This window comes from Pollicipes pollicipes, unplaced genomic scaffold, assembly GCF_011947565.3.
Source record: "Pollicipes pollicipes isolate AB1234 unplaced genomic scaffold, Ppol_2.1 Scaffold_3087;HRSCAF=3621_pilon_pilon_pilon, whole genome shotgun sequence".
In the NCBI taxonomy this organism is placed as follows: domain Eukaryota; kingdom Metazoa; phylum Arthropoda; class Thecostraca; order Pollicipedomorpha; family Pollicipedidae; genus Pollicipes; species Pollicipes pollicipes.
In genome coordinates, this window is record NW_023596225.1 from 25,577,826 (window position 1) to 25,591,460 (window position 13,635).

The window sequence follows — 13,635 nt, forward strand, 5'->3', positions numbered from 1 at the left end:
GCCGTCACGCAGGCAGAGCCGTGCCTCGCGCTCACGCCGGCGCCGTCCCTTCCGCCAACCCCGCGCCGGGAGAGCGAGCGGCGGTCGCCTGCCGAGGCGTGGTCCGCGGACCGCCCGCGGTGCGGCGGGACGCTCGCCGGTCCGGCCAACGCCGCTCTGTAGACCGCAGCTTCCGACGCGCCGAACCTCCCCTCCCCTCCCCCACCCCCTAGCTAACGCCGTCAGCGACCCGGCTCGGGCGGGCCGGCTCACTGCTGCTTGCTATAGTCCACGTAGACTCGCACCACCTCGCCCGAGTACTTGCGCTGGCTGGGCATGAAGTAGAAGTCGGGCGCGGCGGCGCCGGGCGCGCGCCGCTCGCCGCACGGCTGGTAGCTGGCCGCCGAGAACTGGCTGGCCGGCCGCGGCAGGCTGTAGCTGGAGCGCGGCGCGCCGCCGGCCGGGCCCGAGCGCGGCCGCTGCAGCGAGCGCGTCTCGACCATCTGCGGCGGCGGCGGCGGCGGCGCCGGCTGGCCCGGCGGCGGGCCGCGGCTCTTGCTCGGCCGGCCAGTCGTCCGCCGTGTCCGGCTCGAAGCTCTCGTAGCCGTAGTTGTTGTGCGCGGCCATGTCGCGCCAGGCCGAGCTGGTGATCAGGCGGTCCTGCGGCGCAGCGGGGCGGGTTAGAGAGGGCGCTACCGTTGCCTGGACTCGACAGGTAGAGAAGAGCGGCACGAGAGGCATCAGAGAGGTGCACAGACGGTCACCGATACACAAGACGAGCTGGAGAGGACACCGCCGACGGACACCGATACGCAAGACGGGCTACAGAGGATACCATCTGGCTGTCGGCTGCTGCATATCTGGCAAGCTCACTAGATGAGCAGCAGCCGGCAGAAGTCAAAAGGGCACCCCTGGTAGCGGATCTGGACCCACGCACACGAGCAAGCCGGTGGCGGAATCACGAAGGTGTCACTCGTATCATCTGGCAGAACTCACGCAAGGCAAAAATGCCGACAGGGGCGGGTTCGGTGAGGATATCGCCATCAAGGCGGCAGTACACACTCCCAAAAACGGACTGGAAACAAACAGAATTCCAGCCTTCGACAGCGTTGATACGTAGCCTGAACGACAGAAGGCACGAGGAAGCTCCATAAGCCTGTTCTCAGTGCAGTCGCCTAGCTTGTGCCGTGACGTGCTTTCAGTCTTTACGGATAACACGATCCTCTGGGTCGATCCTCACCTCTGGTGCAGCTAACTGCATGCTTATCTATGCCCACTAACTCTACCCGTCACCCAGCGTGTCTGCCCAACAGGCGGGCATGAAGCAGTGCGAAGATGTGCTGAAGGGAGAAGTTACTCACAGGGCATTCAGAAAAACATGTAGGACTGAGCCGATACCTAGAGAGCAAGATGCACGGCGGTGAAATGTACGTCCTCGGGTGATGAGTACGCCTGTGTCACCAAATGCAGCCAAGTGGAGACGCGACTACCAGCTCACGCACATTTTAAGCTGATTTGCATTAGAAGTGTTCTTTTTTTGTGCCAGCGCGTTTTCATACACCACGAAGAGGGCTAGATTCGAAACAAACACGGTCTCGATCTGGAAATTAATTTGAAATTGAGCGCTTCACTGCCCCTCCCCCCGTCCATAAAGCATGCGCAGTGAGTGGCAAATGAGAAGTGCGTGGAATGGTAGCTTTGCTGTCTTCACCCAGGTGGGCCAACACATGTGTTTCAAGGCGGCTTCAATTCAAGACAGGAGCGGAAGGCGGTGAGCATTGCCCGTCGGCCAGCAAACAAGACCGGCAATCACATCCAGAGAGCGCTGAGTCGAACGGAGGCACAGCTCTGAGCGACGCTGCGCTGGATCGGAGGCGCAGCTCTGAGCGGGTGCCGTGCCGAGCAAAGGCGCAGCTCTGAGCGGCGCCGCGGCGAACAGCAGGCGCTGCTCTGAGTGGCGCGTTCGCCGCAGCAGAACGTCCGCGCTGAGAGCGGACGCCGCGCTGGACGGGCGCTGCTGCGGGCCCGGCCCGGTGGACTGCTGACCTTGCCGTGCGGCTTGGCCTGTGGCGGCGAGGCGCGCCGGTTCCTGGCCAGCGTGCAGGCCGCCTGCACGATGGCCAGCAGGATGAGCGCCGGCCACGGCCGCCAGGATGATGTAGATCTTGATCAGCTCGCTGTCCCACTGCTCCTGCGGGATCGGGCCGTTGGCCTCCAGGCTGCGCGCCTCTGCGAAGAGCGGCGGCGCGGGGCGGCGTCAACGTGCGATCCCCGTGCTCCGTGACCGGCGCGGCGCCGGAGCACGGCTGGCATGCGAGGTTCGCCGGGGGCGGGGTAATCCGCCTGACCCGGCGCCAGGAACCGCACGCAGAGGGCCACACAGGCTACCGTCGGAGCCAGCGGTCACAGCGGATCTCGGGCGGCGTCAGCGGGGCTCGGGCACACGCAGTGCAACACAGGCGGCATAGTCGGCACGGAGCTCGCCTGGGCCGGCTGCAGACAGATGTTACTGCAGATGTTGGACATTGGCCGTGCGTTAACCGACTGCACACAGCGGTCACGCCCTTGCCACCTATCTCCCATTTGGGTTTGTGCCATCCACAGCTTCCTGACTCATGCAGTATCCAAAGACATGGTGTATGTCCATAATTATTACGACGCAAACCTTCATTCAAAAATATAATCTTAACGCGTATTATCTAAGTTTGGTTTTACAAAAGAAACCAACCCGAACCCTTGTTACCGTTTAAGTACAAAGAAACCAACATAAAACGCTACTTGCCATAAGCTCAATAACACTATTGCATCACGGATGTACGTGGGAGGCATGCCCGCACCAGGCCAGAGGCGCGTCTGCTCACCTTTCCGGGTTGCACCACCAGGTACTGTGGGTTGACCTGCAGGTTGCCCACCATGCCGGTGGGCACCGACTCGGTGAGCACGGTCTCCACGGTTCGCGGCTTCTCCTCGCCGCCCTCCACGCGCTTCAGCTCCTTAGCCATCCGCTTACGGTCCAACCTGGACGCTCATGTGTGCCACCACGTTCCCGGAATCGCTAGTGAGCGAGGGGGGGGGGGGAGTTACAGCGGGGCGGTAGGCACGGCATACGATGCGGCACTGCAACAGGACATGAGGACAAGCACACGACACGGCACTGCAACAGGGCATGAGGACACAGCGCCGCTGGCGACGGCCGGTCACACGGGGCGCAGGCGTATTTCAAAAGGTCGGCCTGTGTGTGTGGATTGAGGGTGGGGGCACCACTACGGAGGCACAATCTACGTATTGGTGAGTTGGAAATGCGTTTACAATAACCGGGCAACAAGGTACTTTCGTCCTGTGATTTGGCGCCTCAAAGAAGCTGCTCTTAGACGTCAAAACACTTTTAAACTTAAATATACGGGACTCGTATGCATTACAACCATGACAGACGTGGAGTAGAGCTAGGAACTGCACGCTTCGCATTATAGACGGGCAGGGGCACTGTCACAGAGCTCGTAACACCCCAGCAGCGTCGGGCACGCGTCACTGCCCGAGTAACCGCAGGACCTGGGAGGCGCCTGTCCACGCGCCTCGCTCCTCGACCCGGGCGAGCCCGCCCACATCCCCACTCACTCCTCGAAACCGCCCGACCCCGGCCCCACTGATTCAGCCCATTGACTCCCCCAGCCGGGCGAACCCCAGCCGGAAGACCACTCACTCCTGGAACTGCGTGACGCGGATTCTCTTCAGGCCGGGCACCGTCTCCAGCAGGGACATGACGTCACGCCGGATCCGCTCGCTCAGCACCTCGAACTCCTCGGACTCGGGCGTCGGCAGCATGTACGTGTCGCCGAGGCCGCGCAGCTTCAGCTCCACGTCGTACTCAACGTTGGGCGGCGGCGGCGGCGGCAGTGGCTTGCCGTCCTTGTCCAGCAGCGGCTCGAGGCTGGCTGAGGGGGCGACGGCGGGTCAGCGTCCGGCGGTCAGGAGCGGCAGACGGCGCCACCGGACCAGCGACCAGTCGCTCTCCTGGTGCCGACGCCAGTGTCGAGTACCGAAGCAAGTACCGACCCAAGTGTCGAGTACCGACGCAAGTCCCGACGCAAGTATCGACGCAAGTGTCGAGTACCAACACAAATACCGACAGACCACACTCAGACATCAGTGCATAATTTGTGCTCAGGCAGTGTTAACGCTCAAACTGTACGTCACGTAACGGAAATAGAGCAAAAAAAAAACTGACGCACACTTGCTAGTCGTCACGTAGTGAGTTCATGTGTTCCACTTTGTGTTAAATATTCCCAGAGTGGATCGAAATGTCAGATCAAGTTTCTGACAGTATGGCATTTAGTGTAAACAAAGGGCAACGTGCAAATTTATATTAAGCCTTTCCTCCACGGAACTGGCCGGGCCCTCGGCATGCGTAAATCGTGAGGGACTACCTCAGACGCACCAATTAAACTGAACGATATACGGAGACGAACTCAACGATGAGCAGTGACGTCAACACAGCCACCATGGTATCATGTACTACATGCACCCAATAATACCGAACCTTCTGGGAAGATGAAGAAAAGTTCAGTAAATACATCGTCCGAGAGGTCTCACCAAAATGCAGAATATTATTAGAGCCGTTATTACGAACGTTCCCAATCATTTCAGAGATTCGGAACACTTCGGTGAATCTTTTATCCATGGGAGCTTTTGGTGCGCAGCGTGCGGTCAGGAGCAATGCGATTTCTGCGACATTAAAAATATGATGCAGTGCTTGGTTGAAAAGTATACAGGAAGCATTGGATAGAAAAACTGGTTGGTACTAACCTTGGATTATGAAGAAGCCATCCTTAGATGCCGTACATCGAACAAATCAGCACATAATTTAGATACTCTCAATCAAATCTTTATTACCATGGAAACTTTCGCTCCATTAAGCATGATACATGACACTGGACTTTGATTATTACACAATACGTGATTCCTACGACACAGACAAATATTTGTTCGCAGAGCGCCTTACTACTGTAACTAATCTGCAGGCTCTCTCCGTTACACAAGTTAGATCTGACTCCCGCCCAATGACACAGCGGTGGTCGTATCTTGTACCTACACCAGCAGAGATAAGTGGTCACGTAGACAACACATAAAGCGACAAAAGACCCGGATAGCGCCGCCCAATGGGAGTCGCTCGCGTGACAGTTTGTAAATAAAATGCGCAAAGCTGTTGCGTTTGTCCTCTAGCCTGAGCTCGACAAAATGAGGTTTAGGTATCTGCCCCCGCTCCCGCTCCCGCTCCCGCCTCCCGGGACCTGGGATCGCGGTTCGACAGATGTGGCATGCAAAAGAACGCTGCTAGTACACAAGTGGGCGAAAACCAGCTCCATGCTCCACCACCCCGATCTCCCACCACGCACAGTGCTGAAACTGAACACCGCCGGACGTGCTGGTAAATGCCAGGCGCAGCTCCTAGTCCAGCGTGGCTGGGAAAACGCTGCAGCACGACCTTAAGGGCATCAGGTGCGGACGACCGCCGAGAATAACACAGCGACATATGGCAAGCTACTAAAACTGCTAACATTACCTAAGTGGTGCACGGCACGAACAATAAACACACGTAGTGGGAAGCTCACAGCTTTTGGACGCAATTATTTCGACACATCACCCCGTTCTGGCACCTACCCGTGTCACGAGGCCGGTAGCAGGAACCGCACCTGACCACGGGAACTACAATCGCCCGAAGGTACGCCTAGCTGTTGTGGCCGGCTAGGTCATTGTAAACTCCCCACCCTCCGACGGCTTTCCTTTCCGCGATTATGCAGGCATGGGCGCGTTGCTACGTGGCATTATGATTCTGGTGTGAATTACTGAGGTCTCTATTCCTGCTGCCGTTGTGCCCTATATCGGTATAATAATCTGCTAAGCTGCTGACTGTGACAAACTTTTGTGCGAAACCGTTACAGCCGGCCGTCCCCAGGGTGGATGACCGACAGAACCCGACGCGATGAGGACGGCCCACCCCACCCGAAGGGCCCGCCTCGTAGGGCCTAGTGCGCGAACGCGAGAAGGAGGAGGGCGGCCGCACAGAGGGCGCTGGCGGCTGCGGCGGCCGGCCGCGGCGTGGCGCCACTGTCGCCCTGATGTCTGCCCAGCTGCGGCCCGACTGCAACGACACACAGAGCAGAGGCCGTCACCGCGGGCGCGCCGCCTGCCGCCGCCGGCGCGGGAGGGACAGCGCCGCCACGTGCCCAGCCCCCGACAGAGCCGGCGCCGCGTGCTGCGCAGGCGCGCAGGCGCCGGACAGGTGAGGGCCAACCCGACCCGGCCAGGCGCCCCAAGTCCAGCTCGCTACGACAGAAACACGCGAAGAGAGTCACCAGACGCCGCGGCGTGAGGAGGGTCAGGGGGTCATGCTCTCCCCCTGCGGCCGGCGGCCGTCCTCCACCGGTCAAAGGTCAGACTGAGGTCAAGAGAAGTGCCGGCTGGGTCGGCCAGCCAAAGTCGAATCACCATCACCGCCCATTGTTATCCCAGCTGCCAGCCTCGCCACCTTGCGTATGCTTCCAAAGGTCACCTGCCGTCCGGGTACGACAAACAGGCTTCTGGCCGCCCTCCAGCACACGCCGGGCAGGCTCTAGGCCATCCTCACACACCGGACATGACGAAGGGCTTAGTGTTGCGCAAACGCGTCACATAAGACCATCTCCGCTGTGCTCCCGCTGGCTACATGGGAAAGAATAGCCTGTGCCCCCTAAGGCATGAAAAATTTATGCACAGGCGAAGGAACGCCTCAACAAGGGGATGCCAAGACCAATTTTGGGAACACTTTAATGCGTCGGCATGTGTTGGTCATGTTTTAATACCGAGCCCTGCCGAGTAAATGTTCGGTATTTCCGGAAACTGGGGGTGCCATGGGACCCACTGCTCCCCCACCAGCCACAATTCCAACGCCTATAAAGTTAAGGGCCTTTGCATTTGACTCTCATTGTCATACGTACAGAACATCATTAAAATGTCAATAGGTCACAATGTTCGGCGCAGTTTCAGTGTGTTGGTTTATGTTGCGAACATGTGATACGTTCGTGCAAAACGTTCGACGAAAAAGCCCTACCGCCACGATTTCTGGAAAATATTGATTTCTGCATTAACTTTTCCATTTACGTATGTACAATCATATCTTATGTATCATCATAGATATGCGTGACGAAATATGTACACATCTGCGTGTATGCTGTGTAATATTGCTCGAAAAAGGCATGTACGAATATATTTGATTCTATCGAACGTGCCAAGCACTAAGCGTCAGCTTTGGGCTTCCAATAAAAATGCCACAGAAGATTTGTTGCATAGACGAAAACAGTGCCTCGGTAACTGGAAGCATCCATTCCACAAAATAATTTTCCGGGCGTTTTTATGCTCCCGGGTAGATCACTAGGCAACAGTAAGATCCCTGTTCCACGTAACGATGCATTAATTGCAGCGCAGACGCCGCTCGGCTCCTCTTCGCCTGTGACGTCACCTTTTCCCACGAGAAAGCCGCCAGGTGATGGATCGTGCGGCTAGGTCATGAAGAGGGCATGACCTCCATGAACTAAGGTCACGTCACGTTGGTCGTGGACGGCGCCGGCCGCAGGAGAGAGATGGACGACAGAGAGATAGAAACAATGGGAACAGTGCAACTGACAGACAAATGTCGAAGACGGCCTGTCGGGCCTCCGCAATGGTACTCACCACACGACTTGATGCAGATCTTCTCGGAGGAAACGATCGGCGTCTGCTTGTGTTTCGCGAATCGCTTCGAAGAGCGCAAGAAGTTGCCGCCCTTGATCGGGAAGAGCATGTAGAGGCACTGGTCGTCCGTGAAGGACACGTCCTGGAGAGGGACGGGGCATGAGACAGAGTGGGGTCACGTGGTGCCCCATGGATGCTCAGCTGGGGATCGGTCCCACCTGTTTTTTTTTTGTCTAAGGAAAGAAACACAAACAAGGGCGCTTTCAGACAGCACACCCAAACCGGCCTGAGAGCACTGGCTGAGCGTGGCTCGCCATCCACTCATCAGAGAGAGCGATTATCGAACAACGCTGACGATTTTCCCGCGCCGCCTCCCCGGCACACCTTGCGTGTCGCGTCCCACGCCCTCGCATCACGCCGGCGGCCGCTCACCTTGGCGTCAGTGGTCCGGCGCGGCCGGATGAACGAGAACTCCTGGCGTCCGTCACGCAGCGAGCCCGTCTTGTTGAAGATGTCCTGGCGCGAGTCGGTGATGGGCGGCAGGTGGCCCGAGAGCCAACCGTCGAGCACGATCGGCCGGCCGGAGCCGGCCACGAAGCCCAGCACCACGTCGCTGGACGGCATGTTGGGCGTGCGCGAGAAGCCGACCCCCGTCCAGTGCTCGTCCGAGTCGCTCTGCACGGTGAAGCGCACCTCGTCGCTCGCCTCCAGCAGCTCCCAGCGCACGGCGTACTCGCAGTCGGCCGTGTCCATGCTGCAGCTCGGCGGCCAGCGCCACTCGGCGCCGCAGAAATCGTAGGCACGCGGCGACAGTTCCTGCGTGCTGCCGCCCTCCAGGAAGTCGATGGACGCCACGCCGCGCTGCTGCCCGCTGCCGTGGTACTTGACCTCGTCCGGCCGGTAGAAGTTGGGCACGGACGAGCTGCCCGCCTCCAGGCCCGACTTGGGCCGGTGCATGTAGTCGCCCGACTGCTGGCCGCGAGCCCAGATGACGTGCATCAGGTCCTTCTCGATGGCGTGGTCGGTCGGCTCGGACGCTGTGGCGAGGGGGCGGTGCTGGTCAGAAGGCGTTCGGCTGGCCGGTGTGAAACGGGCGAGTCACACGCCCACAGGACCAGTATTTGCGCGCTCGGGCCGGTCGATGACGGTGCAAAGTCGGCACCATGACGCACGGCACATCACGCAGAAAGCCGCAAGATGCCATTCACTGTCGAGGTGCTTTAGCAGACTGTGTCCCAAGGATAGTCTAGACAGAGCGAGCGAGCGAGCCTGCCAGAACTCAGCTTGTCGAACCTGTCCGAACGACCCTTATGTCTCGGCAAACAAATGCACAGGCCACACTCAGGTAAAGCGCGCTACCTCCGCCAGCCAAGGCTACCGGGACGCGGCGATCGCGCTCCAGCCGATCCGGCGCCCGCCCTTACCGTCCAGCTTGCGGCGGAACGCGACGGTGGTGATGCCGTCCTCCTCGTAGGCCATGCTGCCGGTGAGGCTGCCGCTGCCGCCCCAGAACTCGTCGCGCCGCGGCGTGGAGCGGTCGCGCGTGTAGTAGTCGTCGACGCGGCCAAAGTTGCCCCGCGCGCGCCCCAGCACGATGTCCGTGCAGTCCATGGCGTGGAAGTCACCGCCTGGGTAATAGCCCACGCGAGGGAGGTTGACCTGCTTGGCTGGAGCGGAGAGCGGGGATGTCAGCGTCCTCGGGAGCGGCGGCCAGGTAGCATACAGCTCCACAGTTTCGGGCGTTGAAGGGGCTTCCGAAAGGGGCAGGACTGTCTTTAGACCTCCAGTTGCATGATCAGATCTCGAAAACGAAGCGGAACGAAACAAAAAAAAAACACAAACTCGCCGCGACCATGGTCGATCTTTGTTCAGGTTATTACTTAGCGCCAAATACAAGGCAGTTATAAAAACTGTGGACGTGGTCGACTTAAAGGGTTAAGTATATTCCATCAGTTTGCACAGAGGAATTGCCATCCTACTGCATGTACACTTTTGGAACAGGAAATATCGCCGGGGTACGTCCGGGAAGATTAATGCAATGCTCAGAAACGGGTGTAATGAAACAATACGAAACGATTACAGTGTGAGTTACTTGGAATCACTTCACGTTTAACTGTCAATGTGCTTACGTTTTCTGTCTGATTTGGACGGTTCGGGTTCACTCTTGGGTTCAGGCTCGCTGTTTGGCTCGGGCTCGCTATTTGGCTCGGGTTCACTGCTTGGCTCGGGTTCACTGCTTGGCTCGGGTTCGCTGCTGGGCTCAGGCTCGCTGTTGGGCTCTGGTTCGCTGCTGGGCTCAGGCTCGCTGCTGGGCTCGGGCTCGCTGCTGGGCTCAGGCTCGCTGTTGGGCTCTGGCTCGCTGCTGGGCTCAGGTTCGCTGCTGGGCTCGGGCTCGCTCGTCGGGTTTGGTTCACCATGGGTCTGACGCTTCTGTCGAGTAATCACCTCTGATTGCCCTGAAAGTGCGTGGCTTATGTTACTTCTCCCAGGAATTAGTCAAACACAAGCGATGTGCCGTGATCAAATGAACCAGGTGAGTTAAAAGCTACACGCTCATTAAGACAAGTTTTAAACACACAGCCATGCTCGCAGCAATACAGATTTCAATGGAATGTAAATAATCGTAACAAAACGCACTCAGCCCAAAACCAACTACCTTACCATAGACTAGTTTAAATATGCGAGAACTTTGTGTTATTTTGGTGAGTCATGCTTGGCGGGATGTCAAAAGGGTGCTTAGGTAGATTCAGGCTGGATTACGTACTTTTACAAAGTGTGCTTCATCAAAGCCAGCCCAACGAGAATTTGCAGTAACGGGCTTTTGCTGGCAGCTGACTTCAGATGATGAACGCGTAACTAATGGATGCGAGAGATCGCAGCTAGTTATGAATCTAACTGAGCATTGCACAGATGGTCGAGGCTTCATTCACTTCACTGCCACCGGCAACTATAATTTCGCGCCTCATGCTTTTAATGTCGTTGTGAATTTGGCCAGTTAACTGTTCTGTCGCCGCGTCAGCAGTCTCTCCTGCAGGCGGAGGTGCCGACCCGGCGTCAGTGGGATCTGGCCGCGGCCGCTGGTGGCAGCGTCTACCGGCGCCAGGAGTCGGCCGGCTCCCGGCCGGGCACGCTGTCACCACGCTCGGCCGTGACCAGCCACAGACGTCAGAGGGCAAGCCGTATGTACAAAACCCCTGCACATACCTGTCGCCGACTACAGAGCGCGGACGTGCAGTGAGAGGGGCCTCTGGGTTAGGCTACGAGAACCGGTCCAGCTGGAGAGGGTCTGAGAGCAGCCGCAGGGAGGACAGCGAGCCGTGTCCTCCCGGCCGTCGCCGACGCCGCCGGCACCGGCCGACGCCTCCTCCGGGTCTGTGGTGCTACCGCAGCCTTCCATAGTCGGGTGAGTGGCCGCAGGCAATCGTCGGTCGACGCATGCTCCGACAGGGGCCGGTCACTTACCGTCGGTGCGCAGTCGCAGCTGATCGGCGGCGGCGGCGCGGGCGGCCGGCGGCGTGCCGCGCGTCCTCCACGCCTTGCGCTGGCTCCGGAACCCACCGGACCTGAACTTATCCATCCGTGAATTACCTGACGACGCCTCCTGCTTCACGTCTTCGGCCTGAGGCTCGGGTTCGGCCGTGGGCTCACTCGCGGGCTCCGGTTTGCTCTTGGACTCCGGCCCAGTGTGGTGGTCGTGCTCGCCCGTAGGCTCGGGCTCACTGCTGGGCTCGGGTTCGCTGCTGGGTCGGGTTCGCTGCTGGGTCGGGTCGCTGCTGGCTCGGGCTCGCTACTCGGCTCGGGCTCGCTACTCGGCTCGGGCTCGCTGCTCGGCTCGGGCTCGCTGCTCGGCTCGGGCTCAGGTTCGCTGCTGGGCTCGGGCTCGCCGCTCGGCTCGGGCTCAGGCTCGCTGCCGGGCTCAGGTTCGGGCTCGGGCTCACTGCTGGGGGCTCGGGCTCGCTGCTGGGCTCAGCCGCGGACTGCCCGTAGGAGCCGCTGTTGCGCGCCGACGCCGTCCCCGTCTCCTCGATGGCCGGGAACCGCTTGCACGAGGCGTCCAGGCTGCCGGGCCGCCAGCCGACGGCGGCGTAGCTGACGCCGCGCACCTGCATCACCATCTCGATCTCTGAGACTTCGGGCAGCACGCGCCAGTACAACGTGTACTCGGGACATCTCCCGCTTCTGGTACAGGCCGAAGTTGGTGATCTTCTTGCGCATGCCCGCCGCTGGAAACAAGCCGGCGTGAGAACGGTTCGTGACGGGGGAGGCGGAGGGGGGGGGAGGGGGGCACCGACTGACGTCAACGGTACAGGTCGGCGTAGCGGAAAGACCAGCCAAAACAGTCCGGATCGTGTACCCACCCAGATTACTGGCAGGGCCGGACTGTGCACTCACCGGGTCACTAGCAGTCCGGACCGTGCGCCCACCCAGATCACTGGCAGGGCCGGACCGTGCAGTCACCCGGGTCATTAGCAGTCCGGACCGTGCGCCCACCCAGGTCACTGGCAGGGCCGGACCGTGCGCCCACCCAGGTCACTGGCAGGGCTGCTCTCATCCACGCTCTCAGCTCGAACAGACCGACTGGTACACAATATGTCTAGGCCAAAAGCAGCTGGAACATGGAGCCCCAGGAACCAAAAATAAAATGCATAGATTTACGATGAACGATTGAAATGAAGAGAAATATTTAGGGACGGAGGGCCATGGCCATACCAAAACATAAAAAAGCAAAACAAAAGAAAACAAAAACGAAGAAGCGCGGTCAATCGCATAATCCAAACAAAAGACGCTGCGCAGAGAGCAACTGGCCAACGGAGGACATCAGCTGATGTCAATAAGCATTGTCTTACGGTTCCTCTGAGCGCAATCCTTTCCAAAGAAGCCCAGCCTGCAGAAGCACTGCTTCTTCGGGTAGGTGGTAGCAGCGAGGTCTATGCATTTGCCGTACGTCCCGCAATGTGAGTCTTGCTCACATTCATTCTGAAGCAGACATAACAGACATATTTGAGAAGCAGTAGGTGCATAGTCGATAGATATGTTGACGCAGATGCAGACGTATATCGGACGTAAGATGTGTACCATACATATCAGATCGGCATCCTAGTCATATCAAGCGCGTTATACCAGCATACCAGCTAATGAGATATACTATATGGATGCACTGCTGCCAGCGAAGGATTCCACAAACATGAAACCAGGGAGAGTTAATCATAGTCTACGTACTAGGCTGATGCAAAAACTAAATTGCACATGACCTAAAATCCTTAACATGTTATAATGTGAGCCTGCACACAAAGTGCAGCAAGTTTCTGCCGCAACCTAAAGCTACGGCCAGCACAGGTCGGAGAAACGCTTCTAGTAAAAGTAGACACATTAAAACAAACGTCGGCAGCGCGTTCCGCGCGCGCGCGCGGTCGTCAAAACACGGTTGAGATCCGGGGAGAGTGAATCCAGCAGGCAGCTCGCCGCGGCGGCGAACAATGGCGAAGAGCGCCCTCAAAAGTCGCACGCCTCAAGGCGAAACCGCTGCCCATTAACCCGCACCGAACGAGTCGGCGCGTGGCCCATAGGCGTCCGAGGCGCAAACAAACATTACGACCTCGCGCGCCGCGCTCCCAGAGAAATTGCACGATTCCGGAGGTTGCACACGAGGGCGAGAGCATCACCTGCACCGTGAACACCGTGCACGCTGCACGTAACGGTGCATTGTTGTGGCAACCGTGTGGGAGGATTCCGAGGTCTGCCCGCTAAGCCGGGCGGGAGAGGGGCTCACCGAGAATTGGCAGCGTTCGCCATAGGAGCGGCGGTCGCAGCGGCACCGGCCGAACGAGGCGCGCCCATGGCCGTTGCAGTCTCCCGATAGTCGTTCCCTGCGACGAACCCCAGCGCCGTCACACATCAGAGCTAGTTGTCGCATCAGCACCCGCAGTCAAATCAGCACCGCCAGTCACA

General features: G+C 58.9%; 2 protein-coding genes across 2 annotated transcripts in view; both read right to left on the bottom strand.

Annotated features, from left to right (window-relative positions):
* Window positions 1-2,852: 2,852 nt before the first annotated feature.
* On the bottom strand, window positions 2,853-11,424 carry LOC119089679 (uncharacterized). The gene is made up of 7 exons (XM_037212475.1): window positions 11,149-11,424; window positions 9,816-10,142; window positions 9,111-9,353; window positions 8,119-8,723; window positions 7,687-7,828; window positions 3,680-3,911; window positions 2,853-3,034 (listed from the first exon to the last, which is right to left on the bottom strand). The coding sequence occupies exons 1-7, from the start codon at window positions 11,261-11,263 to the stop codon at window positions 2,986-2,988; spliced, it is 1,713 nt and encodes a 570-aa protein (XP_037068370.1). The 5' UTR covers window positions 11,264-11,424; the 3' UTR covers window positions 2,853-2,985.
* Window positions 11,425-11,620: 196 nt separating this feature from the next.
* LOC119089945 (sushi, von Willebrand factor type A, EGF and pentraxin domain-containing protein 1-like) overlaps window positions 11,621-13,635 on the bottom strand; it is a 5,148-nt gene continuing 3,133 nt past the window's right edge. The window contains exons 3-6 of the mRNA XM_037212746.1: window positions 13,457-13,553; window positions 12,534-12,663; window positions 11,848-11,909; window positions 11,621-11,626 (exon numbers count right to left, since the gene is read on the bottom strand). Coding sequence (XP_037068641.1) covers window positions 11,621-11,626; window positions 11,848-11,909; window positions 12,534-12,663; window positions 13,457-13,553 — 295 coding nt within the window. The remainder of the gene's footprint in view (window positions 11,627-11,847; window positions 11,910-12,533; window positions 12,664-13,456; window positions 13,554-13,635) is intronic.

What these genes read in the sequence shown, in the direction of transcription:
- LOC119089679 (XM_037212475.1), bottom strand. Translation starts at nt 11,263, where the DNA reads ATGGATAAGTTCAGGTCCGGTGGGTTCCGGAGCCAGCGCAAGGCGTGG. An exon ending in GCCGGACCACTGACGCCAAG is followed by an intron (nt 7,829 to 8,118) that starts GTGAGCGGCCGC and finishes GTCCCTCTCCAG; the next exon opens with GACGTGTCCTTCACGGACGA. An exon ending in CGCGTCACGCAGTTCCAGGA is followed by an intron (nt 3,035 to 3,679) that starts GTGAGTGGTCTT and finishes CTCGCTCACTAG; the next exon opens with CGATTCCGGGAACGTGGTGG.